Source organism: Scleropages formosus, chromosome 11 (genome assembly GCF_900964775.1).
Source record: "Scleropages formosus chromosome 11, fSclFor1.1, whole genome shotgun sequence".
In the NCBI taxonomy this organism is placed as follows: domain Eukaryota; kingdom Metazoa; phylum Chordata; class Actinopteri; order Osteoglossiformes; family Osteoglossidae; genus Scleropages; species Scleropages formosus.
In genome coordinates this window covers 12411946-12439280 of record NC_041816.1, presented here as the reverse complement: position 1 = coordinate 12439280, position 27335 = coordinate 12411946, and the positions used below count along the sequence as shown (strand labels likewise).

The following is a 27335-nucleotide window of genomic DNA, read 5'->3' as shown; positions in this document are numbered from 1 at the left end:
GCTTTGGTACCTTTTACCAGACAGCAGAAGGGTGAAGAGTTTGTGTGAGGGGTGCGTGGGGTCACCCACAATTGCTCAATGATCTTCTCAGCTGTCCTCACTGTCTGCTGCAAGGTCTTGCGATCCAAAACGGTGAGGATGGATGGTGCGAGATGGGCTTCTCTCAGCCTTTGCAGAAAGTAGAGACGGTGCTGGGCTTTCTTGGCTATGAAGTTCATGTTGAGGGATCAGGTGAGGTTCTCCGCCAAGTGAACACCAAGGAATTTGATGCTCTTGATTATCTCCATGGAGGAGCCATCAATGTTCAGCGGAGAGTGGTCGCTCCGTGCTCTCTTGAAGTCAACAACCATCAACAACTCTTCTGTTTTGTCCACGTTCAGGGACAAGTTGTTGGCTCTGCACCAGGCCGTTAACCGCTGCACCTCCTCTCTGTATGCTGGCTCGTTGTTCTTGCTGATGAGACGCACCACGATCATGTCATCGGCGAACTTGATGACGTGGTTCAAGCTGTGCATTGCTGTACAGTTTTGAGTCAGCGGAGTGAATAGCAGTGGACTGAGCACACAGCCTTGAGGGGCCCCGGTGCTCAGTGTGGTGGTGTTGGAGATGCTGTTCCTGATCTGGACTGACTGAGATCTCCCAGTCAGGAAGTCTAGGGTCCAGTTGTGGAGGGAAGTATTCAGGCCCAGCAGGCTCAGCTTTCAAATCAGGTGCTGAGGAATGATTGTATTGAATGCTGAGCTGAAGTCTATGAACAGGATTTGAACATACGTGTCCTTTTTGTCCAGATGTATGAGGGCTAGATGGAGTGTGGTGGCGATGGCTGACATCATCTTTTGAGCACTTGGGGCGATACGCGAACTGCAGGGGGTCCAGTGTTGGGGAAACAGGGTCTCTGTGCCTCATGACAAACCTCTCGAAGTGCTTTGTGACGATGGGTGTGAGTGTGATGGGACGGTAATTGTTGATGTTGATGGCCTTGAAGCATGTTGGAACGACAGTGCTGCTCAGGGAGATGTTGAAGATGTTAGTGAGAAGATCTGCCAGCTGGTCTGCACATCCTCTGAGCACTTTGCCAGGAATGTTGTCTGGTCCAGCAGCCTTCTGTAGCTTGACTTTGCGTAGAGTTTTCCTCACGTCGGCCGTGGTAAGACACAGCACCTGGTCGTTGGGAGGAGGGGTGGTCTTTCTCGCCACCACGTCATTCAGTGCCTCAAAACAAGCGTAGAAGTTGTTCAGCACATCTGGAAGGGAGGCATCACTGTCACAGGCAGGTGATGGCCTGAATGCCCTTTCACATGCGCCGCGTGTCACCGCTGTTCTGGAAGTGGCTGTAAATTCTCTGAGTGTGTGTGTAAGGTGATATGTATGCAGTGATCAAGAATCTGCACAATTCCTCATTGTACGGCGTGGAGAAAGGTGTTGCTTCATACGGTGACACACTACTGCAACTTCCCTGATACTTCTTTTATCAGCTTCTAGGATGAATTGCTTGGTGCAACCATCCAGAGGTGTGTTGAATGCCCTATGTCAGGCGTGCACAACTCTGCTCCCAGGGGCCATCAACGTGCTCATTTTAAAGATGACATTTTCAAGTGTCTGATTTGCACCTGAAGTCTCTGTGTGATGACAGACTATCCATTCACCTGCATGTGGACAGTACTTAAGACATAATGAAAACCCAGATGAGCAGCAGCCCTCAAGAACCCCACACTCACCACAAATTATAGAGGCCCTTTGAAGCTGATCACAAAACAAAATCGAATGACGATTAAACTGTAAAATGCTAACCTTTGTCTTATACTGTAAATGTATGAAAGAAACAAAAAGCCTTTTGCAGTGGTCCAGTCAAAATCTTGATCAGACTCATTGGCAGTTTGTAGCCTTATTTGAACACTGCTCTGAATGAACATCATCCATCCAATCTCAATGACCTTGAACAAATCTGCCTGTAAATAACAGGCCAAAATCACTCTCAAACAGTCTGTAGAGCTCAGTTCATATTTACTCCAAAAGCCTTAAAGCTGTTTATTGCAGCAAAAGGTGGCTACCAAGTAGTGTGTGGAGTTTGAATATTTAAGCAAGCAGCCTATGTAAGCTTTTTTAAAATATATATTTTTCAACTTAATTATTCCACGATAATTGTATTTTTTTTTTTTTTTTTTTTTTTTTTGTTTCAGTGATTCGACATAAGATTTCACAGAAGGCAAAATTACAATGTACAATGTGATTTGTTAGGGGGTGCGGTGGCGCAGTAGGTTGGACCAGGTCCTGCTCTCTGGTGGGTCTGGGGTTCAAGTCCCGCTTGGGGTGCCTTGCGATGGACTGGCGTCCCGTCCTGGGTGTGTCCCCTCCCCCTTCAGCCTTACGCCCTGAGTTGCCGGGCCAGGCTCCGGTTCGCCGCGACCCCGTATGACATAAGCTGCTCAGATTGTGTGTGTGTGTGTGTGTGTGTGTGTGTGTGATTTAGTAAGAAGGGAGAGTTGGCCTGAATACTTTTGCAAGGCACTGCACATTGTAAGGTTTCTGATCACTTACACAAATATTTGAAAAGGGCCTTTTTCTTTTCTGTTTTTATGTATTTTTTAGATTTACTCAGAATTTCTTGTATTTATGGTTTCATCTGCTTTGATGCAAATTTGTCATTCGTATCCAATGTCGTTTTTTTGTTGAAAAGCATAATGTAACAGAGCTGTGATTTCATTGTGCTCTCAGTAAAGCTGGCAGTGAGCTGAATTAGAACTCCAAGTAATGTGTTTCCTATTTAATATATTTTTTCTGCCAGTTCCTGCGTTGCTGCCTGAAGTTCAAACTAGGTTGTTGTTGTTTTCAATTTGCAAATGTAGGTCATAGCTTTGGAAGAATCATGCAATAATTACCCAGAGCAAAGTACTCTTCTTTAGCAGAGCAGTTGTTTTTCCTTGTGGTAGTTTTTTAAACTGTTTTACACATGCTGCTCAGACTACGTGGGATATATCCGCTGAGCCATCCTGCTTGTTTGACTAGACTTGGGGAAGCGTGACGGGGACGTTTGCAGTGTCTTGTATGGCGTGCAGCCCTGGAAAATGGGACTCATGTCTGCTTCTCCCCACAGCATGGGTATGAGCCACGATGATGACCATTCAAAGTGCACCGGCCATTCTCACATCATGTCAGGAGAGTGGGTCAAGGGTCGCAACCCCAGTGACCTCTCTTGGTCCTCCTGCAGCCGTGACGACCTTGAGAACTTCCTCAGGTAGGATGAGAAGTAGAACTTATTGTTCTGTTGACCACTTACTCTGCCAGAGGTACAAAGATTCCATCAACCTGCTAGCTCCAAGATTGAACTTGAGTGAATGTTTTTGGATGCAAATGACCCTAGCTCCTGCTGTGGAGGAATTGTGTTTATTATCCAGACAGCAATACAATAGCACTCTCAGCTTTGGTCTCAAAACACACATCGCAGCAGGATGCCTGGGATTTTTTACTGTCTCTATCACAATACACAAACTGAGCAATGCCAGCCGAATCAATACTTGGATACAATGCATGAATCTTTGCTCTGCTATTTCAGTCAGTTAGAAGTGTGAGAAGCCATCGTATTGAAATACATATGGAAAAATCACATACCCTCTGGCCACTTTGGAGGAATAGTTTGAGGTTTTATTCACAACACTGACTTATAGAGGAGAAAAATCAGTAAAAGCACAAAAATATTTCTGTTTACCCTTCTTGTTACAACAGTCATAAGATTTACTGTATGCATAGTATGAACACAACCATTGGCTTACTTTCAAGCTTGTACTTTGAGTCTGAACAATAGCTTAAAAATTACCCTGTGTGTATAATAATACCATATCATCAGTCATCTGGACTGGAGATACTATGTTTGACAGCTTTACGGTGCACATAACTGGCTATCCTCAAGCTGGAATGCGAGCCAGTGGTTGCTTAGCTAATATAATTGGTTTTCTAATATATTTAGAAATTGTGTAATCTTGAAATAATATTTAAGTTTGATGTGATTCGTAGGTTGTTTTGAAATGTAGGCAAATGTGTGAGTTTAAGCGTGACCTTAAATGGCACTGATATGTACCAGTGATTAAGTGCAGTTTGTTTAGGAAGTCCTTAATCAAGACTCTGGGTTTGTTGAAATAGGGAAAACAGAACATCATCCTTTCTGTCTGACTGAAGCAAAGAAATGCAAAGTTAAGCAGTTAGACAAGACAAAGGTGTTATTGATAGTGTGTTGTGTTTGTGCTGTCCTATTAAAAGTATAAAAAGTGAAGATCCCTTGAGTGAATTTAATGAGACTGCGGCGTCTGCATTTCAAACATTATCCATCAGGCACAGAGCAGACAGCCATTGACTTGATCTGGCTTAGTTAACTGTTTGCCAGCATTTGTGTATTGATTCATGTGTGACTGACTCCTGCCGTATGCCTGAAGAAAGCAAACTAACACACACACACACACTGTTTGAAACCGCTTGTCCCGAGCGGGGTTGCGGCAAACCGAAGCCTAACCCGGCAACACAGGGCGCAAGGCTGGGGGGAGGGGATCCACCCAGGACGGGATGCCAGTCTGTTGCAAGGCACCCCAAGCAGGACTCGAACCCTAGACCCACCAGAGAGTTGGACCTAGCCAAGCCTGCCACTCCACTGTACCCCTCCAAACCTATGTCAGCCAAATATATATAGTTTTTTTTAATATCAGAAGAACACAATGAAGAATACAGAATGTATGAGACGTGATGAATAAATGTCATAATCCTTTCTCGAAACCGCTACTGAAATTTATCAGTTCCTGGCAGAAAATAATACACAATGTTTAATTGCAGTAAAAATGAATATTTTCAATGTTATTTTTTTGAAGATACCTGCTGCAGTCAATAGGTTCCAAGGCCGTCTGCCATGTGGCACTGCTGTGATTGCAGATCAGTGGAGTATGTCACAGCAGTGTCACACAGTGGTTGGTCTTAAAACTTACTGACTGTACCACACAGAAGTGCCAGTACTCCATGTATTTATTTGTTCATTAGTCCTGTATTTGAAAGTATACCTTCCTCCCTCCCTGTGGGAGAGACGGAGTATTTAAGTATTCTTGTTGAAACAAACAGTTCTTGTTGCTTTAGTTTTAGGTTAAGGATCGCGACAAGATCGAGACGGACTTCATTTTCCTGTGGGGAAAAGTCGTCTTGACAAATTGTGTCTTTGCTTTCCCATCTCTAAGAGGTCAGTGTTGAGCATGGTCCCAGTGTGTTTTTGTGATGGACAGGTCAAAGGCCAGCGGTTGCCTACTCCAGACAGACCCCCGCAGCCGCTACCTGGTCCGCCTGCCACCAAAGCTGCCCGGTATGCACTACAGTGCAGATGAGCAGTGCCAGATTTTGTTTGGCACCAACGCAACCTTTTGCCATGATATGGAGGTATGATTTTCCCTTGTCTTTGCTTTTTCCTCTCCCAGCTCTAACTTCTAGGATTAGCTATTTTGAATTGTGTGATGTAGGTTTTTGTATATTTAGACATGGGTAATTCTGTATGTGGCTGTGGATGTCCATGTAGTCCAGAGCATGAATAACAGCTTGTGCAACCACTAATAAATGAAGATATTTGTGGAAGAAGTGATCAGTTTTTTTTTTTTTTTTTTTTGGTCCAAATTCAATCCCCTTTCTTTTTCATGAAATGCTCTGATTTGTATCCTCAGTGCTACACTTTTTACAGACTTTGATGTTCTGCTGAAAATCACAAGTTAGAGAGAGACCTTAAAGATATAAATATTTACATTCATTCATTCAGTGGACACTTTTCTCCAAAGCAGCTTGCAGTGTTGAGCTACTTACAATTATTTACCCATTTTTAAAGCTGGGTATTTTTTACAGGAGGAATTTAGGGTAAGTACCTTGCTCAGGGGCATTACAGTTTAAGGTGGGATCCAAAAGCGGCAGCTCTAAGAACGATGCTCCTAGCTGCCTCATTTGTACATATTTGTAGATGCCCCTTAACGCACATTCGTACATTAAGTTTTGTTCCAGTGCTGTTGCTCTCCTTTGGATTCTTACAGAAGCAGACCATTGACTCATTGCACAGGAGCGGTGACACCATCTGTCACCTTACAGATGGAACCTACTGACATTCCACGACTAGCCGAGGCTGTGCATAGCCAGGACTGTGGGACTTAATGCCCTGCTAAGAGCTTCTTTTTTTTTTTTTTTTTTTTTAAGTTGATTAGCGTTTATTCAAGCAGATGCCTTTCTCCAACGTGACTTACATTTGTAGGCTAAGCTACTTGCAATTATTTACCTATTTAAGCAGCTGGAGCAATTCAGCCTAAGTCCCTCACTGTGGAATAACAGTGAGAGCTGGGATTTGAACCCAAATCTTTTGATCGCAAAGCAACAGTTCTAACCACTACACCACCTGCTGGCTATGCCCCTTTCGTGTAAGGAGGGTCTGATGAAGACACCACTGGCCAGAAAAGGAAAGAAGCATCATTGATCTAGTTATGACATTTCAATGACCATTTTCACCACCTAAAGGCTTTCAACACGACACTGAGGAATATTAATGAATGCCCACAGAAAAGTGGAATTTGCTAATGAATGTTCTAGGGAGTGAAATAAACAGCAAATAACCTGTGTTATGTATTCCTGTAAATGAAAGTGGTAACCCTTTTTTTTTTTTTTTTTTTTTAAGCATTACTGTTTCTGAATGTCAACCTTTTCCTATGCTGACATGTGGGGCTGATTAGGGAAGGCAGAAATAGATGGGGTACTGAATTGTGTCTCTGAGTAATGTCTGTGCCGCAGTGCTCGGTGCAAGTCCCTTTGAACTGCAGCTTTACTGTTGAGTCACCACTTTCCTCGAGGCTTTGAAGGAACATAGACACGGATTGATCCCCGCAGAGTCGCTGACAGCGGCAAACTAAGAAAAAGTTAGACATGATTTATGTACGCTACATGGAACTCCATATATTTAGCCTTTTTGCAGACTTTAAAAATCTGTGTTGTGAGCTGTCGCTTGCTCTAAGGATGTGTCTGCAGACATGAAAGTGGCAAGTGCCCCCCCGCCCCCCCCCAAAAACACACACCAACCACCAGGTCATTAATGACAGAATCTCAGCTCCAGACTGACAGGCAACTATTATTAGTAAATACGTGTGAAAAATGAAGATGCTCCTCTTGTTTTCTGCTTGACTCTAACAAGGTCTCACACACACTCGATGGCAAACTCTGACATTGCATGATATTTGTTTAATTACATTATGGCAGATTGATGCACCTAGATCATCTCAGAAATCTTGTTCTTTCAGTTGCTGCTGAAAAACAGGTCATTCTTTTTCTATTAATATTCAGATTTGTTTAATATCACAGTCACACACTAGTTTGTATTCGTCATCCTTTTAATAAGAAAATACTCTATAAAAAAAAAAAAAGTGCATTCATTTTGATATGTTTTTTAATGTCTTTTGCATTACAACTCATGAAATTTCAAATACTCACAAATTGCTGTTAATTAAAATGGAAAAAAAAAATCTATGCTGCCAGAAACTGGAGAAGTGTCAACAACTTCACACTACTGAATGATTTTCAGTGAAAGTAGCAGTGATGAAACAAGCGGCACATACATGTTTAAGACTTGTTCTACTGACAGTTTTATGGTGCTGAATAACTACGCAGCTCGGGAGATGGGTCCCACTGAATTGTATTCTCAGACATCTGTAAAAGCTCTTCTTAAGCTGTAAAGTTTGCACATCTCCTGTTAAGGAACAAAAAAAAAAGCTGTTTGATTTTTCAATAGCTTACCTGGTCCTCTAGACAGACGGATCCATCTGTCAGAGAGCTTCAGTGTGTGGTTAATTGGCTATTGTGGGGGCTGAAGGTGAAAAGCCCTGGCAGGAAAGATGACGTATGAACCCGACCATGTGTCAGCTCCAATAAACTCTTACACGTAACATTTTCTTTCCTCTGCACAATCTTCATACTTTGTATCTGTGTTTCTTGATTGCCAAAGACCGCACGAGAAAGTATCGTTGAGTTGTTGAGTACCTGGTGCCGTGTTCCATTTCAGCATCTGATGTGTGCTGGCCTGTGGTGTCTGGTGGAGGGAGATACTTCCTGCAAAACCAAGCTGGACCCTCCTCTCGATGGGACAGAATGTGGAGCAGACAAGGTAAGGCTGAAACCCTGCAGCATCCAGAACACCTGGAAGGACTAAACTAGGCAGCTTACCTGCTATAATTACATATAACTAATATGATGAAAGAACGATCTTCAACCCCTTACATGTGCTCTACACCACATCTTAAGACCTCTGTATCTTTCAGATGTCGCTCTGATGTTGTTTACATGCCACAAAGTGCCTTTTGGGGCGAGTGAGACTTTGTGATCGGTGTCCCTTTCAGTGGTGCAGGGTGGGAGACTGTGTCAGCAAGACACCCATCCCTCAGCACGTGGATGGAGACTGGAGCCCCTGGAGCCAATGGAGCATGTGCAGCCGGACCTGTGGGACAGGAGCTCGATTCCGGCAGCGGAAATGTGACAACCCCCCGTAGGTCCCTGCAGATTGCCCCAAAGACCATCCTTCTTGTTCTTTAAGCAACTGTAACTCGTCTTCATTTCTTACTTTCGTAATAAGTTGACAAGTCGATGCAGAAGTTGCTTTAATACGATGAACCATGCCCGGGAGTTTGTCTAAAGCATGACGTGTCTCTGTGCATTGTAACTACACAAACACTACATTTGCTTCGTAATCTTTGTTGCAAAGATGAAGGCGTTTGCGCCATCCGGGGGGGACGACTAGTCTGGTGAAAGGGTGGGTAATAATTTCTGTGCCAGTACAGGAAGGTTGCCATTACAGAGGTGGTCCAAGAGCTATGAGTAACTTTACAACCTGGTTTGTAGATTGACATTCTGGAGTGCGGGAGTGAATGTGGTGTTATTGCTACGACTCAGAGCCTCACCTCAACCCCAAGTGGGGCTGTAAATATCGTTGACGCAAGCAAGAGGTGGTGAGAGGGGAGGGCTGGTACCTGCTTGTCTGCCCAGCTCAGCGGGGTGTTCATGCCGCAGGGAGCTGGGTGGCCTTTTGAGCTCAGTGGAGCCACAGAGGTGTTAGCTGCATCTGCAGCAGGAGATCTGCTTCAGCACATTATACAGCCTGGGGTTAGTTATGCGGCAATGTGCTGAAAGGAAGGAGGGCTTGGTAGTGCCAGTTAATTTATGGTGCTCAGCCAAAGCTTTGCTGACTGTCCATAGCCCGGGGCCTGGAGGAAGGAATTGCCCAAAAGCCAGTGTGGAGCACAAGGCTTGTGAGGGCCCTCCTTGTGCCAAGGGTCTGCCCACCTTCCGTGATCAACAGTGCCAGTCCAATGATCGACAGGCGAGCAAGAAGAAGACTATCGTATGGACAGCCGTGGTCAATGACGGTGAGCCAGCGTGTGGTGTGGATGTCATGAATTTTACATTTACATTTATTCATTTAGCAGATGCTTTTCTACAAATCGACTTCCAACAAACTCTCACTATGTAGTGTTATCAGCCCACACACCTTATGCACCAAGGTAACTTACACTGCTAGATACACTACTTACACTGGGTCACTCATCCATACATCAGTGGAACACACACACTCCCTCTCTCTGTCACTCACACACTATGGGGGAACCTGAACAACATGTCTTTGGACTGTGGGAGGAAATCAGAGCACTCAAGAGAAAACCCATGCAGACACAGGGAGAACATGCAAACTCCACACACACTGAGTGGGGATCAAACCCATGTCCTCTCGCACCACCCAGGTGCTGTGAGACAGCAGCGCTACTTGCTGTGCCACCATGCCACCTAATGATCTGTGTCCATGGAATATCTGAATGTTCCTGCTTTTACACAGGTCTGTGCAGGAAAGCAAACAGAATGGTGGTTAAGGGTATCCAACATATGAGTAAAGGTCTTGTAATGGAACCCTTGACCAAAAGTGTTGAATCAGATGCATAAATACAACACAAAACGATATAGTACAGCACAGCAGAATTTGTTCAGTGCTTAAAATAAAAGGACACTGAAGCTCATCTTGAATAAAAGTTTGATAAGCAACAGATGAATATTACATTTATTAATTTAACAAACTTTTCAAGTTTATTTTGCACTTCTATTGTACAAGTACTTATTGGCAATGTAATTGGTGCAAACTAATTAAGTACCAATCCAAAGCATGATCAGTATCATGGTGCCAATTGATATACAATATTTTCTGTACAATATTGGACACCCTTATCTAAGGTGACTTACAGCACTAGATATACAACACTAAATTCACGTATCTATACATCAGAGAAATGTACAGACCCTTCATGAAGACTGGTGTTTCTTCTTCTCATTAATAATAATAATAATAATAATAATTTCTCTTACATCATTTGTCCCAGCTTCCTCAGGTCCTTTCATCCTTTGTACTTTCGTATTTCATATCCACTCCATAGTACTAAGTTCTCCACTTGCACTCTTCTCTGTTGAATTCTAGTTTAAGCAAACATGCTCTTCTGTTGAACCATGGGCAGAGCTTTTTAATTGTAGCAGCTGTAGTTCTAAGAAATACAGTTTCCTCAAATGTTTTCCTTTCAGTTATAGTTGTTGGTTAGTTTGTTTATGGGAAAACCATTCTGAGTGACATGTTTAAGCAATGAGAGCTTCTCTCCACCAGACTGCTGTTTGACTGTTCAGAAATCATGTTCTCATGACCGCTGTGACTAATATCAGCAGGGGGCAGGCAGAGATCAAAACTGATGAGACGATGACCGACATTGTGCGACTCGGAGAAAAAACAGCCAGATTCTGGACGGTAATACTCCAGTTTATGACGGAATCCAGCATGTGGTTGTGGTCATGGGTTGGAGCGACGATGTGCAGAATGAGCCCCAGTGAATCCAAAAGGGACAGGACGGATTTCCGTGTGTGTCTGATTCCACATCAGTGTCGATGGTGAAATCGCCAAGATCTACAGGGCTATCATGCTTCATTAATAAATGAGGGAGGAAATTCCTAAACTGTCAGAAATGCTGCATAATGTCCCAGTGGTCAGTAAATGAGGGCAATCATAACAGGTAAATTGGATTTTAGGACAAAGCAAAGTAACTCAGAAGGAGAGTCAGTTTGAATATGGACCTTAAAAATAGCAGCTAGGCCTCAGCAGCTGTGAGAGCCCCTTGGGTTATGCAAAGAACAGTTGCCATTGGTGAGGCTTCCGCTAGCAGGATGGTGTCACCTAGTCAAAGTCATGTTCCGGACAGACCTCGAAAAACAGCCAGATGGACCTTACTATTAGTTTCCTGTGGTCTGCGTAGTGTAGGTACCGGCATTGTGGTGGTTATTTACGTTTGAGAAACTGAGCTTTTCCCCCATTTCTCTTGTTTGTTTGATTTGTAGCACTCAGTCTCCTTGGAGAACTGCTTATCCCACAGTGACTGTAATTTCAAAAGCTTTGGAACTATATCAAATTTATTTGAAAAGAATGATTTCCTACAATTTTTTTTAAAGTCACTGTGTTAATATAAATGTAATCTTTGCAAGGTGTAATTTAATTTTCATCACTAGATAAAAATATTACAGCTGGCAGCCAAACAGTTTAAAAAAAAAAAAAATACAGTACTATTAAAATGTTCATGACATGAGGTTGAACACTGACTGTTAGGCATGTAATTGCTTTGTCGTTTACACACATCTACGACTGAAGTTGTATTTGTATTACTTCTTTGGTTTCTAGACACAAAGAAAGCATTTTTGGTTTTATGATTTACTCTCTTCATTCAAATTTGCATTTGCAAAGCAGTAAAAAAGGATTAAGTAGAAATACTGCAGTTGTTCCTTTATGAGATTTGATCTCTAATACGATTCTGTGTAGAAGCTCAGGTGCTGATGTACCTATTTTGCATTTTCTAAGAGAGAAATTAAGTGTTTCATATTGGAATAACTGCAGGCTAGGTTAGAACCTCAAAAATGACACTAATATGACATTTAGTCCAAGCAGTTCAATGAGATTCTTTTATGGTGTTCACTTGTGAAGTTTTTTTTCCTTCTGTATTTCTTGAATATTTCTGTTTATAGATAAAAGCCTGCTTCTCAACTTACACAGATCATCGCTGCAATCTATCATAGTCGTCAGTCCAAAGGGACACCTGTGGTCTTTCCTTGCAGCCTTCTCCAAAAATAACAGGCTCAAATGAGCAAAGGAAGATTTGATGCGGCGCAAGATGGATGCATAGCTTTTGTTTATTAAGATTAAAATAATGAATGCCTACAACTAGAATTTCTCAGGGCCAGTGTCTATATATTAGTTGTCTTTCAGATAGCATGTGTCTTGCAAAAAGATGTTGGGAGTGGTTATTTATTTTTAATATTGAAAGGATGTAATACAGCTATTGACTCTAAGGCTTGTTATGACCTGCTCACTCAAAAATGGCAAAGTTAGATGTTTGACGTAATTTTTAAATGTAATTGAATGAACCTTGAAAATATTTTTATTGTTATGTAATTTATTTAGATATCTTTTACTTTTGAACTTTTTTTTTTTTCCTCTCCAGAAAAGCCATGTGCACTGTTCTGCACCCCAGTGGGCCAGGATACCCCCATCCTGGTGGCCGAGCGTGTTGTGGATGGCACGCCGTGTGGACCCTATGAGACAGAGCTCTGCGTGAGCGGGAAGTGTCAGGTAAAGTATTGTGGTCAGTGTCACTGACTTAGGACTCAAAGGGTCCAGGCTTGAATCCCACCTCCCATTGGACCATTGCAAGGCACCCCAATGTAGTACCATTGATCAAGGTACTTACCCTCAATTGCTCCATGGGTACAATGAGTAAATCCTTATAAGTAACTTAACATTGTAAGTCACTTTGCAGAAAAGCATCAGCTAAATGGATAGATGTAAATGTGAAGTCAGTGGCCCAGTGCGGAAGACCACAAGCACTGTATGTTCATTCCGAAAGGTCATCCTTCCTGTTATTTCTCAGATTTCAGTGACTTTAATTTCTTTGTATACCTCTAATATTGGGCTTCCACAGACTGCTCCAAACAGTTCAATGGTGTCAACATTGAATTGGCTCACAAGCCAAATCAGGGTCAAAGCGGACAGGAGATGTTGCATTTCCTCTTTCCCTTTGTTGGATTTATTTACAGTGGCTGTTTTGGTACTTACCAGATAGGATCAACAATAACATGTCTGCAACCCCCTGAGATTTTGAAAATAGGCCAGATAGAATTTGACCACATGTTGACAGTACACTGATGACCCACTCCCCGCTGACTGGGAGGGCACTTGTAACACAAACATTAATATGGAGGAGGATGTACCTTATGAAGGACCCTTCTGGAGGGCTGCCTACTTCTTGTGGAGGGTCCTACTGAGAATCAACCTTTTTTTTTTTTGGAGGACTCATATTTAACGCTAAGGCTCAGCTGGAGGAGTCCTTCCTTCCATAGACTATTTACAGGCATGTCACAAATCCATTAGCTCCTTAGTTAAAAGTCTAGTTTTGCCACCGAGGAGATTTCACAAAAAAGCCATTAGAGCTCTTCACTGGTAGCAGTTAAACATTGATAATAAAGTGTGAAGTGCACTGTCCCTCAAGGTGAAGCTGATTCCTGTCACTAATAATGATTAACTTCCTTTCTCCAACCCTCGCACTCATGTTTCCACTGAAGATTTGACATCTCATGAAAGTATCTGATTCTGGGAGTAAATTTATGTAACTTTAATCGAATTATCTCTTGACGCAGCAACGTAGCTAGGTTAGGCAGGGAACGAGACTTGCTCATTTGCTTCCAATTTAACTGGTAGCCTGGTGCCCAGAGACTGACCTCATATCCTCTCTTCCATGTACAGATGATATATACAGAAGAACTTATGGCATGAGAGAGTCTGCCAGGAAAGGGAGCACTTTCCAGAGATGGGGCTGCTTTAGAGAATAACCTGTTGACAGCTTAACTCGAGGCTCAGGACAATATTGAAACATGTGGCACGTGTAGTAAGTGGCACAGATGGGAGAAATTTCTCAGTGTCACACGGTATAACAAATTCATTGTTTCAAATCCAAAGAAATGTGTGTGATGCAGCCACATGAATTGTTTGCAGAAAATTATATATAGCAGTGATTCCCCTAGAAATTTTTCCAAGCAAGGAAGCGAACCGTCAATAGAGAGCTGAGTTTGCACGTCTTGTGTAATAATCAGATGAACTGTGCGGGAATGTTTTTTATTCTTGCTGCTCTTGCGGGACTTAGCTGCATGGATCTTGCCTAAGCTCAGGCAAATATAGATACAATGAGTAACCACTTAAATGCTTGCCTGGGAGGTCTCACCAGCATCTATTTTTGAGGTATAATTTATAGTGTTTTTATATCGATTACCATTGTCTTCGGAACACCAACAACAAATATACAATTCAGCCAGTGTTTGAGCATTATTGTGGCACAGATGAGGAGGAGGAACCGTAAGAAGGGATTGTGATTGAGAATGGGACTGTTTTTTTTTTTTCCTGTAAACGCCGCTGTGCTTGGGTGCAGCAGGACACAATGGAGATGAATGTGTGTCGGGGTGTTGGGACTTTGGTGGGATGCTGCTGATGAAATCACTTCCAGACGTCTGCAGTTGAAAATGCTGCTTTACATTAAAAGCCTCCTCCTTTCTTCTCCTGTTTCATCCCTTCTCTTGCCCCATCCCCTTACCTCTACTCCCCAACAAATGCACACATCCACTGAGGTGCTAGATGTTTGGCACATTATCACATGTAACACACATTGCTGTGCTGTGGGTCTTTTAAATATGTTTCACTTGAGTGTGTGTAATACTTTTTGTTGATTTATTGTAACATTTTCAGTCAACATGTGGTGAGCTGTGCATGTTTGCGGTGGAAAAAAATTTGGGTGTCTACTTGGTGGTTATAAAGCCCCCGCTGAGACCCCGCCTCAGACTATAGCAAGTGGTGTTACATCACTGAATTAAATCTGAATGAGTATGACCAATACATGCAGAGGACACTACAGTACAGCCTTTGTCCTTTCCTTTGTATTACTGTGGTTTATCTGCATCAAAGCTGTGATTCACATGATCAGTATTAATATATGGGCAGGTGCTCCTGGGAAGTAGTTTCTGTCATGGCAGAGGGTAGTGTTGCTGAACTGGAAAAATGTTATGTGGTGTAAGGAATCCTCTCCACCCCCAGTCCACTGAGAAATATAACTAGGTTTCTATTCTGAGTGTGAATTTATCCCTATGAGTCCTAACAGTAGGGTGCTGACTGATAATTCTTAGCCATTCAGTGTGTTGATTAGACATCTAGCTTGGAGGCAGTTGTCTGAGGCCACCAGGCACTCAGACACAAGGAATATTTTAACTGTTTCTCCTTCAGGGAATCCTCTAAAATTACATGGTGTGGTAAGTGCCGAGTCAAAGCCGACCCATAGCAACCACTCGCATAGTTTTCAAGGCAAGTCAAGGGAGGAAACAGAGGTGGGTTGCCAGGTCCTTCCTCTGCATGGCAGGGGAGGCAAACACAGGGAGAAAGGGCTACCACACCCCAAGGAGGACTCGAACCCCAGACCTGCCACACAGCAAGGCACCGGCCAAACCCACTGCGCCCCCCCATAAAATTACATAAGTATGCCAAATGTGCATATTCTTATTTGCATGACTAGTCTCTCATTTCACCAAGAAAAGGATTTTTTGCATGAAAATGAAAGCTGTTTTAGATATTAAATATGACATATAACTAAATAAGTAAAATGCTGATCACTTTTGGACAGAAAATTTTATTTTTTTTAGTTTTTCAAGCATACAACAACAGCTTGACTTGGGCCTGAAACCTTTGGTCTCTTGTCTACAGGTCCTAAGTGCACCAGCTGGTGGCCATTGGGTATAATAACCTTTGCATGAGATAGTTGAAGCTGAAATCCTTGCTTAATCAAACTTGCTCAATATCCTTTAAAATACTTCTGTCATCAAATATTGTGGTTTATTTTTGGTTCTGTTGGCAGAAAATTGGCTGTGATGGCATCATTGGTTCGTCAGCCAAGGAGGACCGCTGTGGTGTGTGCAGTGGTGATGGCAAGTCTTGCAAGATTGTCAAAGGAGACTTCAATCACACCCAAGGAATGGGTGAGTCGCATGCCATGTGGTTCGAAAGGGTCTAAGATTGGCTGCCCACTAGGAGAGTGCTCAAGTGGTTCTGATATGTGTTAGGCAAAGGACCATTCCTCCTCTGCTCTACAGTTGGGCATTCTGGGTTGTTGACATGCAAGTTGTCCATCCTGAAACCCCAAGATATGGCCTAGTACCTACATACCAAGTGAAGGCAATGGATTGACTTATTTCTGGCTAAGTACATTGTATAGGCCCCAATCTTCTGTTGCACTTGAGCCTACCGTTCTCTTCACTGAGAGGCTGTCTGATTGTTATTGGTTTGTTGTGGACAGCTAAGGCCATTGGTAACCTGGGAATATTTTTTAGTCATAGAAAATAAAAGCGATTGACAGATTAGCGGATTTTCAAGTTGTATTCAAGGCTACCAGCAACTGCACAGACAAGAGTCAAGAAAGGTGAAGAGTACACAAAAGTGTAAAGATTTTCACAGTGGGAATCCTTGCCCTGAAGTTAGAAGCCAATAAATGGGATTTTTCATTTATACCAATTGACTTTTGATGATCTTCAGTGTAGAAGCCAAGAGCAACAGTTGGGAGGTGTCCTTCTAAAGAGTCCTAGGAAGTTTTAAATGCCATTTCCCTCAAACTGCTCCTGTCTCAGAATTCTAACTTTTTTTATTTTCATAAGGCAAAGTGCGAGTTCAAATTCAAAGCATGTTTGGCATTTTCACAGTGTAAGAGCAAGAAATGCGACCTTCCTAATAATAATCATAAGTTTCTTTTTATGCTGTTTTAATAGCTTTCCTGAAACTCGTAATGAGCCTTTATTCCACAGTCATTGAGCAAACTAAGGCACAGATGTGAAATCTATATCTGATGTCAGTCAATTACTGGCAGAACCTGTCTTTATGCCATCTCATTTTCTTTGTTGGATGTAAATTAGTTATCTACAAAGGAAATGGTTTTATCTTTACAATGAGCTCTTTCCGTACTCACGAATAACCTCTGTTACAACCTTTCTACAGTTTTTGCGTAACTGAACACTGGCTTTTGGCAATGTGTATATGTGTTTTTATGTTCCTATGCGTGTTTGTGTTAACTGTGTATCTGATGACTGAGCAATTCCTACTCATCTTTGTTCCCCAGTCACCAGTAGCCATTGTAAGAAGGTTTCTACGTGTGTGATGTCAAAGCCCAGGGCTGTTCCGAAGTGTTTCTCATGTAAGAGACCTGCTCACAGGATGTGGGCCTCCTGGACCAGGTGGTCACTAAATGCCACTAGATGAGTGAACAAGCACCAGTTCTCTTTGGGTTCTCTTGGGAACAGATAGTAGGAAAGACTCTATGGTGGCATGTTTCTGAAAATCAATGCTGAGGTCCTGATTGATGGCAGACCCACATCAGGATAAGCATGGCTATTCTGGAGCAGTTCCAGATACAGATCAGAAAATCTGGCTCTCTGAATGTCTCACTTGACAGCAGTTTGGAGTGTATTAATTTTCCAGGTGAAGAAATAGATTTTTGTCCCACTAAGACTGTAATTGATAAAGCTCATTTTGCAGCTGTTAACTAGGAGGATTGGTAAGCAGTTTCTTATGATGTTCCCAGGAGAACGCAATAGAGGAGAATGGGGTTTTGTGTCTCCCAAAACTTTAATTACACCTAAGGTCTGGAAGATCTGTTTCAGTACCTGTAAGAGAAATAAGATATTAACTATTGTGTATTTTACAATTTTCTTGAACAACTCATTTTTTAAAGGACTATATTCTAATGACATAGTAGTGAGTAAACTTGAATTATTAAAACCTGGTGCATTTGAATGTTTTATCTGTCCAGACACTACTACATTGTCCTGTGTGAGCTTCAGTGGGTACTAATGACATGTGGGAGACAAACAGCCTTAATGTGTCGGTGATGGGTGCTTCTTACCAGTTTGGGTTTGCTTCTTACCAGTTTGGGTTTGTGATGTGTCCACTTTTCTTAATTGCTAGCGCCTTAGTAGTGTTAAGCCCGGAGCTAAATGGGTTGGTGAGTACACTGCAGACACTTCTGGAGACTTTGGGCAATTAGGACAACCATGGCAGCTGGTAAATATTGAGAAATAAAAACATATCCAAAATTTTCTGTATAAAATTGTCTTTATACAGCTTTTTAAAAATCGTTTTCAGATATATATTTTTTCCTCTAGGAAGACATATTCAGATGAATGCTTTGTGAAATGCCAGCCTGCATCTCTCAGTCAAAGCACTGATAGCACAAAGGTCACATTGAAATAGCTCCACAATGTGAAACCCCTGGTATTATGGTGATTTCTTCCAAATTCACTTTTTGAAGGCTTGGGAAGCCTCTGCTCTGCTGCTTTTCTCTTTTTCTCCCCACTTTTCTTCTTCTTTTGAAGTAATTTTTTTTTGCTGTAGACATATAAACTGCAGTAATATGAAAAGATGAGTTTTATGGGTCTGGCATTGAAAAAGTGCTTTCTTGTAAATCAAGGCAATTCCCAGTTCCAGAGTATGCTGTTATGTAAAGGTTTTTTTGTTGGTGAAGACAGTATTGCAACATTATTAATTTTTGCATGAAAATATTTTTTTGGGGAAACATCTTGTACTACTGCATTTTGTAGGAATAAAGTGTTGAAAAGGAATGGAACAGAGAAACAAAAGGTTATACAATAATACAGAACTGACAGGTACTGACAGTTCAATAAAATTTCAGTCAATACCTGTTCAGAAAACAACAATGATGTGTGTCTAAAGAGCATCTCATACACTTGAGATTTGAAATGTTTATTTGTGGATTTGAATGGTAACTTTGAGCTAAGGCTTTGTGTCAACTTTGATGGTTTGGCAGTACTTCTGTGAGGACACAGCAAATTGCTATGGATTTTCCTTATTGCCCAAGTGCTCAAGGGTGTTGTGCCAGACAGGAGGGGCTTTGGCTGGGGGTGAGAGCAGGGTTGGCCTGGGTTTAATCAGAGCTCACTGTTGAAGGGTACCCAATTCTAAGAATCTTGTCTCACCTGTCACGTATTGTGGTTCAGGTAAATTCCCGTTTGGGTATGAGATGTTAACAACAAACTCCTTCAATTTTTCAAATTGAAGTATCATACAAAACAAATGAGATGTAGGTGCCAAATGGAAGATTTCTGTTGCATCAGGGTTTTGGTGGTCTCCATCTCACAGTATGTCACCTCTCCTACCAGGTTACCTGGTGCCATGCCCAGGGAACCCTTTTAATCCATATGTCAGTGCTAAATAGGCATATATGGAGAACAGTATAACACATATGTTTGACCCAGCTCTGAGGAACAATGTGTGACTCTCATCACCCTCCAACAGATACATATTTTCATTTGACATTTACAATTATTTGTCCTCAGAAGTTTACTAAGCCTTGCAAAACAAAACGTGTATATCATCATCATACCTCTGGGAGCACAGATGAGAAATTGGTGTTGAAAACAGCTTTCTATCCATGTTAATGATCGTGAGAATAAATGAATCCTTCAGAAATAATTGATTCAATGCTCTGATCAAACCTAGTTCACTCCAGCCGTGGCCAAGCCTGGATGTGTTTCCCTGGCCTCTTCTGACTGTATTCCTGTATTTGCCACAGGTTACATCGAGGCAGCTGTCATCCCAGTCGGTGCACGAAGAATCAAAGTAGTAGAGGACAAACCGTCCCACAGCTTCCTGGGTAACTGCTCACTTGTTCCCCTTTTATTTATTCATTGTTCCTGTCACTTCCTGTTCTAACATTTCCATGACTACGTTTAGGTTAGACAAATTGAGATAAATCGGATGACTTGGTATTCAATCTGACAGGACTTTGCTCTGATTACAGTTGAATAAATGGGTAGGTGGTGAACACTGCAGCTCTGAGTAGTGCTTTTTCATAGATATCTCCCTGAATGCTAGCTTCTAGCACTTTTCAATGTTCATTTTACCAAGGAGCAGTGAGATGTTTCGGTACATCATTGTTGAGCTTTGCTAAACTGCTCAAGTTGTTCATGGATAAGGATTACTGATTGATTTTAAGAATGACATAAATAATTACTTACGCTGCATTCATAGAGTGTAGAGTTGAAATGCATCTGGTTGCTGGCATATCATTCTGGAGATGAAGCATGGGTGGAAAGATGTCTCAGCATGTGACCCTTACTGTATATCTCCGTAATTGTGTCTCTCTGTAGTTTGGACTGTCTTTCCATGTTAGCATACATTGTCTCCAAATGTTCTATCTTTTTTTTCGCGTCAAACTTTTTCATATAAACTGAAAGCTAAACTTTCAGCCTGTGACTGAATGAACAAGTGCACTGTATGTGTTAGTGCTCTTTGTCCAGGGTGTACTGAGCTTTAGGCACTATTCTTCTTTGGGTTGGGTCTGGACCAACACATTTCTGTGTGGAAGAGACAGTTGAAGAAAATGGATGAACGAATGGATGGATGAATGGGGACAAGCCTTCAGATAAATAACAGGGATTAAGAAATGTCTTGTTACACTTTTACTGCAGGACAGAGTATTTTCTTAAATTTTGAGGCTGGAACAAATTAGGTAAAAACAATATCTATAATGCCTTTCTTAGACAGGGAAATTTTAAACGGTCTGGAGCTCCAAACTATGCTGCAGATTATTTCAGAGACTCTATATAGGTGAGAAGAGGATGATTGAATCATTTCCACTGAGAGGATCCTAAGAGTGTTTGTTTAGTGTTTAGCCAGGAAACCACAGTGTTGAAAGCAGGTATAATGCATCATACATTGAGGTCATGTTTCTTTCTCATCTACATTTCTGTGATGTTTTGTAGATTTGGTAAATATGATAAATGTGACCAGGAATTCCTACACTTGAGTGAAGAATTTTATTGAAGTTCAAGTAATTTCATTCACCTTACTTGAACTTAAGACTTCAGATTTTTAATGCAGAAATTCAGTATAATTTTTTGATGGCAACATTTCATGGCATTGTGAAACTAGTTATTTGGTCTCAGATTTTATTTTTTGTAATACAGAAAAGAGCTTGCAGCCACAAATTCATTATGTGGTAGTGCTGGCTTGTGTGCTTTTGAATTTCTGAGGGTGAATGTGGTACAATGTTCATTAGACTTTCCCACAGCATAATCATATTTCCTCTTGACCGCCTTATGTCTATATTACACTTTATCACTGAGAAAGAGGAAGTCTGTCTAGTTGTCAGAATTTTGATTAATTTCAAGAATGTGATGTTGTGACTTCTACACAGTAAAGTAAAATGTCATGTCCTGTTTTTATCACAATAATAACAATAATATTATGCATTGTTTTGACCAGTATTTGTATTGGCTAAAAGTGATTTAATGTGCTGTTATTCCTCTGTTTTAATGTGAATGTTATTATGTGTGTTTGTATTTTAACATTAATTTATTTAGCAGATGCTTTTCTTCAAAGCGACTTCCAATGAACTCTATGTAGTGGTATCAGCCCACACACCTTGTTCACCAGGATAACTTACGCTGCTAGATACACTACTTACAATGGGTCAGTCATCCATACATCAGTGGAACACACACTCTCCATCACTCACACACTCTGGGTAAACCTGAACAGCATGTCTTTGGACTGTGGGAGGAAACCTACGCAGACATGGGGAGAACATGCAAACTCCCCACAGACTGAACAGGGATCGAACCCACGTCCTCTTACGCTACCCAGGCGCTGTGAGACAGCAGCGCTACCTGCTGTGCCATCGTGCCGTCCGTTTTAGTGTTTAACATCATAACTGAAGAAACATTGGAAGTGTGCAGTCTCATGGAACAAAACAGAACTACTGTTGCAATGTTACTGCAGAAAGATTTACGGTGCTCAAAATTAAACAAGCCAGAGAGTAATGGTTGACATTAATGACTTTATTAATTTGGAAGATTGACATGGTTTTCCGTGTGTCCTTTGTGACACAAATTGCACATATAACCATACAATTGTTTGTCTATTAAAGTTCTCACTGGGATATTCCATTTAAAATGGAGTGCAAATTGACCGTTTGCCCATCAATGTAACCTTGCAGTATTTCCTTGTTGTCCAATTTTAATACAAAATATACATCTATTAATAAACTTCAACAAATGAATTTAAAATGTAAATTATGTTTGAATAATTTGAATTCCAATGTCAGATAGACGTTGTTTTTCTATAAGTGGAGTTATTGCTTTATTTTTTCCACATACGTATGCAAGGTATGATACTGCAGACTTGAATTATCCTTTTCATTTAATAACGTGACTTTTACATAAACCATGTTAAGCTATTTCCTAGATCTGTACTGTTTATAATCTGAAAACATAAAGACCTACTAAGCCATCCATAACTGGAGATAGTTTTCTTTCTTGGAAACCTCATACACTTGCTTGTTAAGGCTTGGTCCCAAGCCAAATCCGTTGAGAAGGACACCAAACTACTGTTAAAGAATACACTCTGTATGCGTGCCTGGGTTCTTAAAACTGGAAAAATAGATGGGGATTGTTTTGGCAGCGATAAAATATTTTGTTCTATACAAAGCTTATTTTTAAGTGTCATGAGTACCTCAGAAAACTTTGAGAGGAAACCCAAGGAGGAAACTGGATCAGTGAGGTTTCTTTTTCAAAGTCTGATTCTTTCTGGGAATTCCTTTTCATTCTGTTTCCCTGGATGTTTTGCTTCAGATCTGTTGTTAAAAGTGTAACTAATAAGGACCAGCTTCATCGAAATTTAGCTCTTCAGAGTATAGGAGGCTTTTCAAGGTTTTTTAAATTCCATTTTCCCATAGCAGCTGCATAGAGAAAGTGCTGCAACTAAAATTGTTTAATTTGGGTTAATTTACAAACAAGTGACTGGATGGCTTCGGTTCTACCACTCCAATGAAAGGATTGACACAATTTGGAATGCGCACCCATGTTGGAAAGCACTTAAAATCTGGCTCCTCCTTTGAGATGAGAACATCTGTGCTTCAAAGTTGGCGAACACAGTGCTTCCTTTTGTTTTCCTCCACTCCACACATTTTCCACCTGTTTTACATTAAAAATAAACAGCTGATCAACATTTCTCAGGAGGCATTAGGAGACAAGTCAAACAACCTTGAAATGGACCCATTTCAATTAAGTGCAGAAAGGCTTCTATTTGCAGGCTAATGTGCACCTGTACCTGAAAAGATATGACTTTGTTGACTCATCAATTGGGGCTGGATTATCTACATTAACTTCCTGACTTTCTTCTGTTAAACTAAGGGAAAAAACTGTGAGATTTGGTGTTAGTGCTCAGTAGTGGTACTGTGTGATGCAACCAGGTCATGAATGGGAAGCCTTTTGAAGTGATACAGTTTTTTCCCAGTCTCTGCTGAGTCTCATTTTCTTGTCTTGGCATTTAAATTGTGCCACAGGAATTCAGTCTCCGTTCCACAGGTGTCATATGGCCGTTAAATAGCAGAATTAAAGTTTGCGATTCAAGTTAAGAACCATTCCCTTCAGATAACGTGGGGTACTGTGTTGAAGTAAAGTCCTCTGAAGGTGTGTTAAAAGGCAGTACATGTGTAATTCATCGCTCCATCCCCCCCTCATTTCTTGTTGTCAGGCAGTGGAATTTGAATGTGAATCACATGATCTTACAGAATATGAATCTGAGGCCTGTATAGTTCATAGATGGGAATCTGCTGTATAATTATTGACTGCTGAGGTGCTCAGGCACTTGATAGATGGAGAAAAATCATTGTTACAGAGGTACATGCACTTCAGTTTTATCCTCATGCAATTTGTGTTTGTGTTGTTTGTTCCAGTCATTGTATGAAAGTTGAAATATTATGAAATGTAGAGAGTTCAACTTTGTCTAGTTCACATGAAGATGTCAGTAAATTAGATTATTGCATGTGCAGGAGCTCTGCATATTTGTAAATGTGGACCACAAGAGATATTAAGATGTGGGAGAGTTCATTTAAACCTTTCTTGTAGGTGCTCCTAAATCTGAATGGCAGTAAACAGAAATATTAACCTCTTCTACAGTTCCAGTATGACTTTTTTCACTTGTTAAATTTCTGAAAAGATCTATTGCTTCTGCTTTTTGAAGGTGTTTCCATATTTAATTCAAATAAGACTCTTCAAAATATAAGAAATAAAGATGAAAACCTGACTGGTTTAGAGACCTGCATGGCATGAAGTGTAATGTGGCAAGTGTCTCTGATGATACTTTGATTTCATCTCTAACTTGCAGCAGACATACTGTAAGTGTTGCTAAACATACATTTCTGTCCTGAAAAACCCTACTTTAGTGTGTTTAGGCTATGTTCCCAGCCTGACAAAAGCTCTCAAAGTGTGCTAAGGCTGTGTGTTTGCTGAAGTAGTTTTTTTAGCCGAGCTACAAGGCGCCTAGATGAAGGATACTTGGACAAAGACAAGATTTTCTCTGATTCTGTGTTTAGTTAGATTGAAGAGAGCTGAAAGCTACATTTGCTAACTTGTGTTTTGCCGGGGGAAAGTGCTAGTGACAGGATTGGGTCAGCAAGCAAAACTCCTTTCATGCTCCATTTCTAATGCCATTTCTTAATCCCCAAGCCATGATCCTTTCCAGCTAGCAACTGCTTCCCATTGAACCCTTAAAGTATCTCACTGCTGACAGATGCATAAGATGGTGATTCCCTCTAGTCTTGTTTTATCTTCTAAACGTTTGTTTTGTGCATTTCTTAATTCATTCCATACTGTCCCTTGTGTTTTATGTCACAGTAAACATTGAATATATAATAAAAAGAGTCAAAGTATATGTGCCCCAAACAGCTCTTCAACACCATTGACTGCAGTAGGAAACTTTGAACACTGCCGTATACTTACATCTTGTTTTTGGATATTGCAGCTCTGCGAGACTCCAGCAAGAGATCCATCAATAATGACTGGAAGATCGAGCTGCCTGGAGAATTCCAGCTCGCTGGCACCACAGTCCGCTACGTGAGGAGGGGACTCTGGGAGAAAATGTCTGCCAAGGGACCCACTAAGACACCCCTACATCTTATGGTAAAGTCGTTAGCCTTGGTCAGTACCTCATGGGAGCACTCTCTGACCACCATCACCCTGAGCTTGTATATTTCCCTAGTGAAGGAAGAAGATGTACGGTATACGTCATTTCTGAGAAATTGTACTTTGCAAGTGCTCCTTTGCCCTGGTTAATTACTTTACTTATGATTACACTAGAATGTCTGCTTCTGGTGTAAAACTCTTTTAAAGCTGGAGGGAAGATGATACTCATTTTTAAACCTTGGGAGTAAATGTAAAGGTAGAAGTGGTTTGGAGATTGACGGGAGCGGCAAGAAAAATTCCCACCCTTACGCACATAGCAGTTACATTAAGTAAAGTGAAAATTTTGCGGTGTGACACTTCTGTTCTACAAATTCTGTTCTGAAATGTACACATGATGGGTACATGGTTCAGTTCCAAGTCTCTCATGAGTTTTGCTTTCAAGCAGATTTGCTTCAGCAATAGCAGGAACAGAGATGTGACAATACCCTTAAACATCTTGTTGCAAACACTGCAAAATTTTATGCCTTTGTACATGCACAGCTTGGCATAGCAGTAAAAATGGTAACAAGTCAACAGAACTCCCTGCCACTTTGTTTGATAAAACAAGCTTTTAACTACATTTGAGTTCCTGCCATAGTAAAGGAATCCAGTTAACCCAATTAAGCACAGTTGTGCTCAGCAATACATTTACGAAATTAATTTACTTTGACAAAGTTTTTTTTTGACTTTTTAAATTTTTCTATAACATTTTATAGTATTATGTACTAATCCAAAGGAGCTTTACAAACATAAGCTAGTTAACTGGGTAATCAGAAACAAATGCAACTCTCTTGGAAACTGGGGGACAGCTGGTAGCATGGTTATAGCTGCAGCCCTTGGTCTGAAAGGTTATAGGTTTACGTCCCAACTCCAGCTGTACTACCTTTGAGCAAGGTACTTAATGCTATATTTGCATTTACTTTTATTCATTTAGTACCTTGCTCAAGGGTACTACAGCCAAAGGTGCGAATCAGACCTGCAACCTTTGGGTCACAGATATTGCTCCCGTAATATTAGCCAGCTGTATAAATGTATAAATTATTATACATTTATAGACCATTCTAAGTTGCTCTGGGGAAAAGCATCAGCTAAATGAATAAATGTAAATCTGTGGTGTTTGCGGTCTTTGGTGGTTTTCGCAAGCCTGTTCAGGATTTTGACCAGTCGACTGGAGAAAATGTTAATGAGAGGCCTCCATTTGTATACCCAGTGTATACAGGTAAACACAGTATTTATCTTTTTAGAAGCCCTAATCCAAATTGTGGGGTTCTTATGAAGATCATAGGGTGCTTGATATCTGAAAGTAACTATTCCATGTAAGAGTGGACTATCCACTTTTTAATAGGTGGGGCAACGGCTAGTTTGTCGTTTAGATCTGTGCCTTGTGTTTGAATGACCCAGGTTCAAATGCCCCTGTTTGTGAAGTACCCTTGAGCAAGACACTTGCCCTAAAGTGATACAGTAAAAATTACCCAGCTGTATAAATAGGTAAATCATTCTAAGCAGCTTAACATTATATGTCAGCCAAATGAATAATAAATAAGTATTTACAGCCTCCCTATGTCACACATGCTCCAAAATGGCTTTTTGAACTTTGTCTTGTATTCTCTTAAATTTCTCATTATCATTAATTAGTTTTTATTTCTCTTGCACCTATTCATTTATTGACCGCCACACAAATGACATACAGAATACATTTTATTCTTGCCTGAACTTGCCAATATTGTTCCCATTTTCGGCTAAACAGCTTCTTTGTGCATATAAGTGGTCACACAGTCAAGTCAAAATAAGCAGCGTTTTACTTTGGAATGAGACTTCCTGGCTCTGATGTGGCAGGATCGTTTTGTGCCAGTCATTGCTTATATGTCTCTGTCAGCACCTTCATTGATGAAACATCCCGTTTACAGTTTCCTGTCTCCAACCAGCACGAGCTGCAACGTTACCGCACACGGTAACCCTGCTTCTAAAGCTGTTTACATGCCTGCGGTGATTGTTGCTCTGTTGTGCCTTAGTATCCTGTGGTGTCTATGGTAAATCCGTGTACTGTTCAACAAAGCGTAACCCGTGTTCCTACGGATTTCAAAGATTATACAATACAGCAAATTCAATGCAGTGAAACTCCGTGAGTCTCTGATACCAGTTAAAATATATGTTGTAACATCATGCAGTAGTTGGAGCTC

General features: G+C 41.1%; 1 protein-coding gene across 1 annotated transcript in view; it reads left to right on the top strand.

Moving 5' to 3' along the window:
• adamts17 (ADAM metallopeptidase with thrombospondin type 1 motif, 17) overlaps window positions 1–27335 on the top strand; it is a 72786-nt gene that overhangs the window by 31531 nt on the left and 13920 nt on the right. Inside the window, exons 9-17 of the mRNA XM_018763477.2 lie at window positions 3095–3235; window positions 5256–5406; window positions 8048–8149; window positions 8382–8527; window positions 9235–9404; window positions 12555–12682; window positions 16002–16122; window positions 19722–19802; window positions 24956–25113. Of these exons, the coding sequence (XP_018618993.2) occupies window positions 3095–3235; window positions 5256–5406; window positions 8048–8149; window positions 8382–8527; window positions 9235–9404; window positions 12555–12682; window positions 16002–16122; window positions 19722–19802; window positions 24956–25113 (1198 nt within the window). The remainder of the gene's footprint in view (window positions 1–3094; window positions 3236–5255; window positions 5407–8047; window positions 8150–8381; window positions 8528–9234; window positions 9405–12554; window positions 12683–16001; window positions 16123–19721; window positions 19803–24955; window positions 25114–27335) is intronic.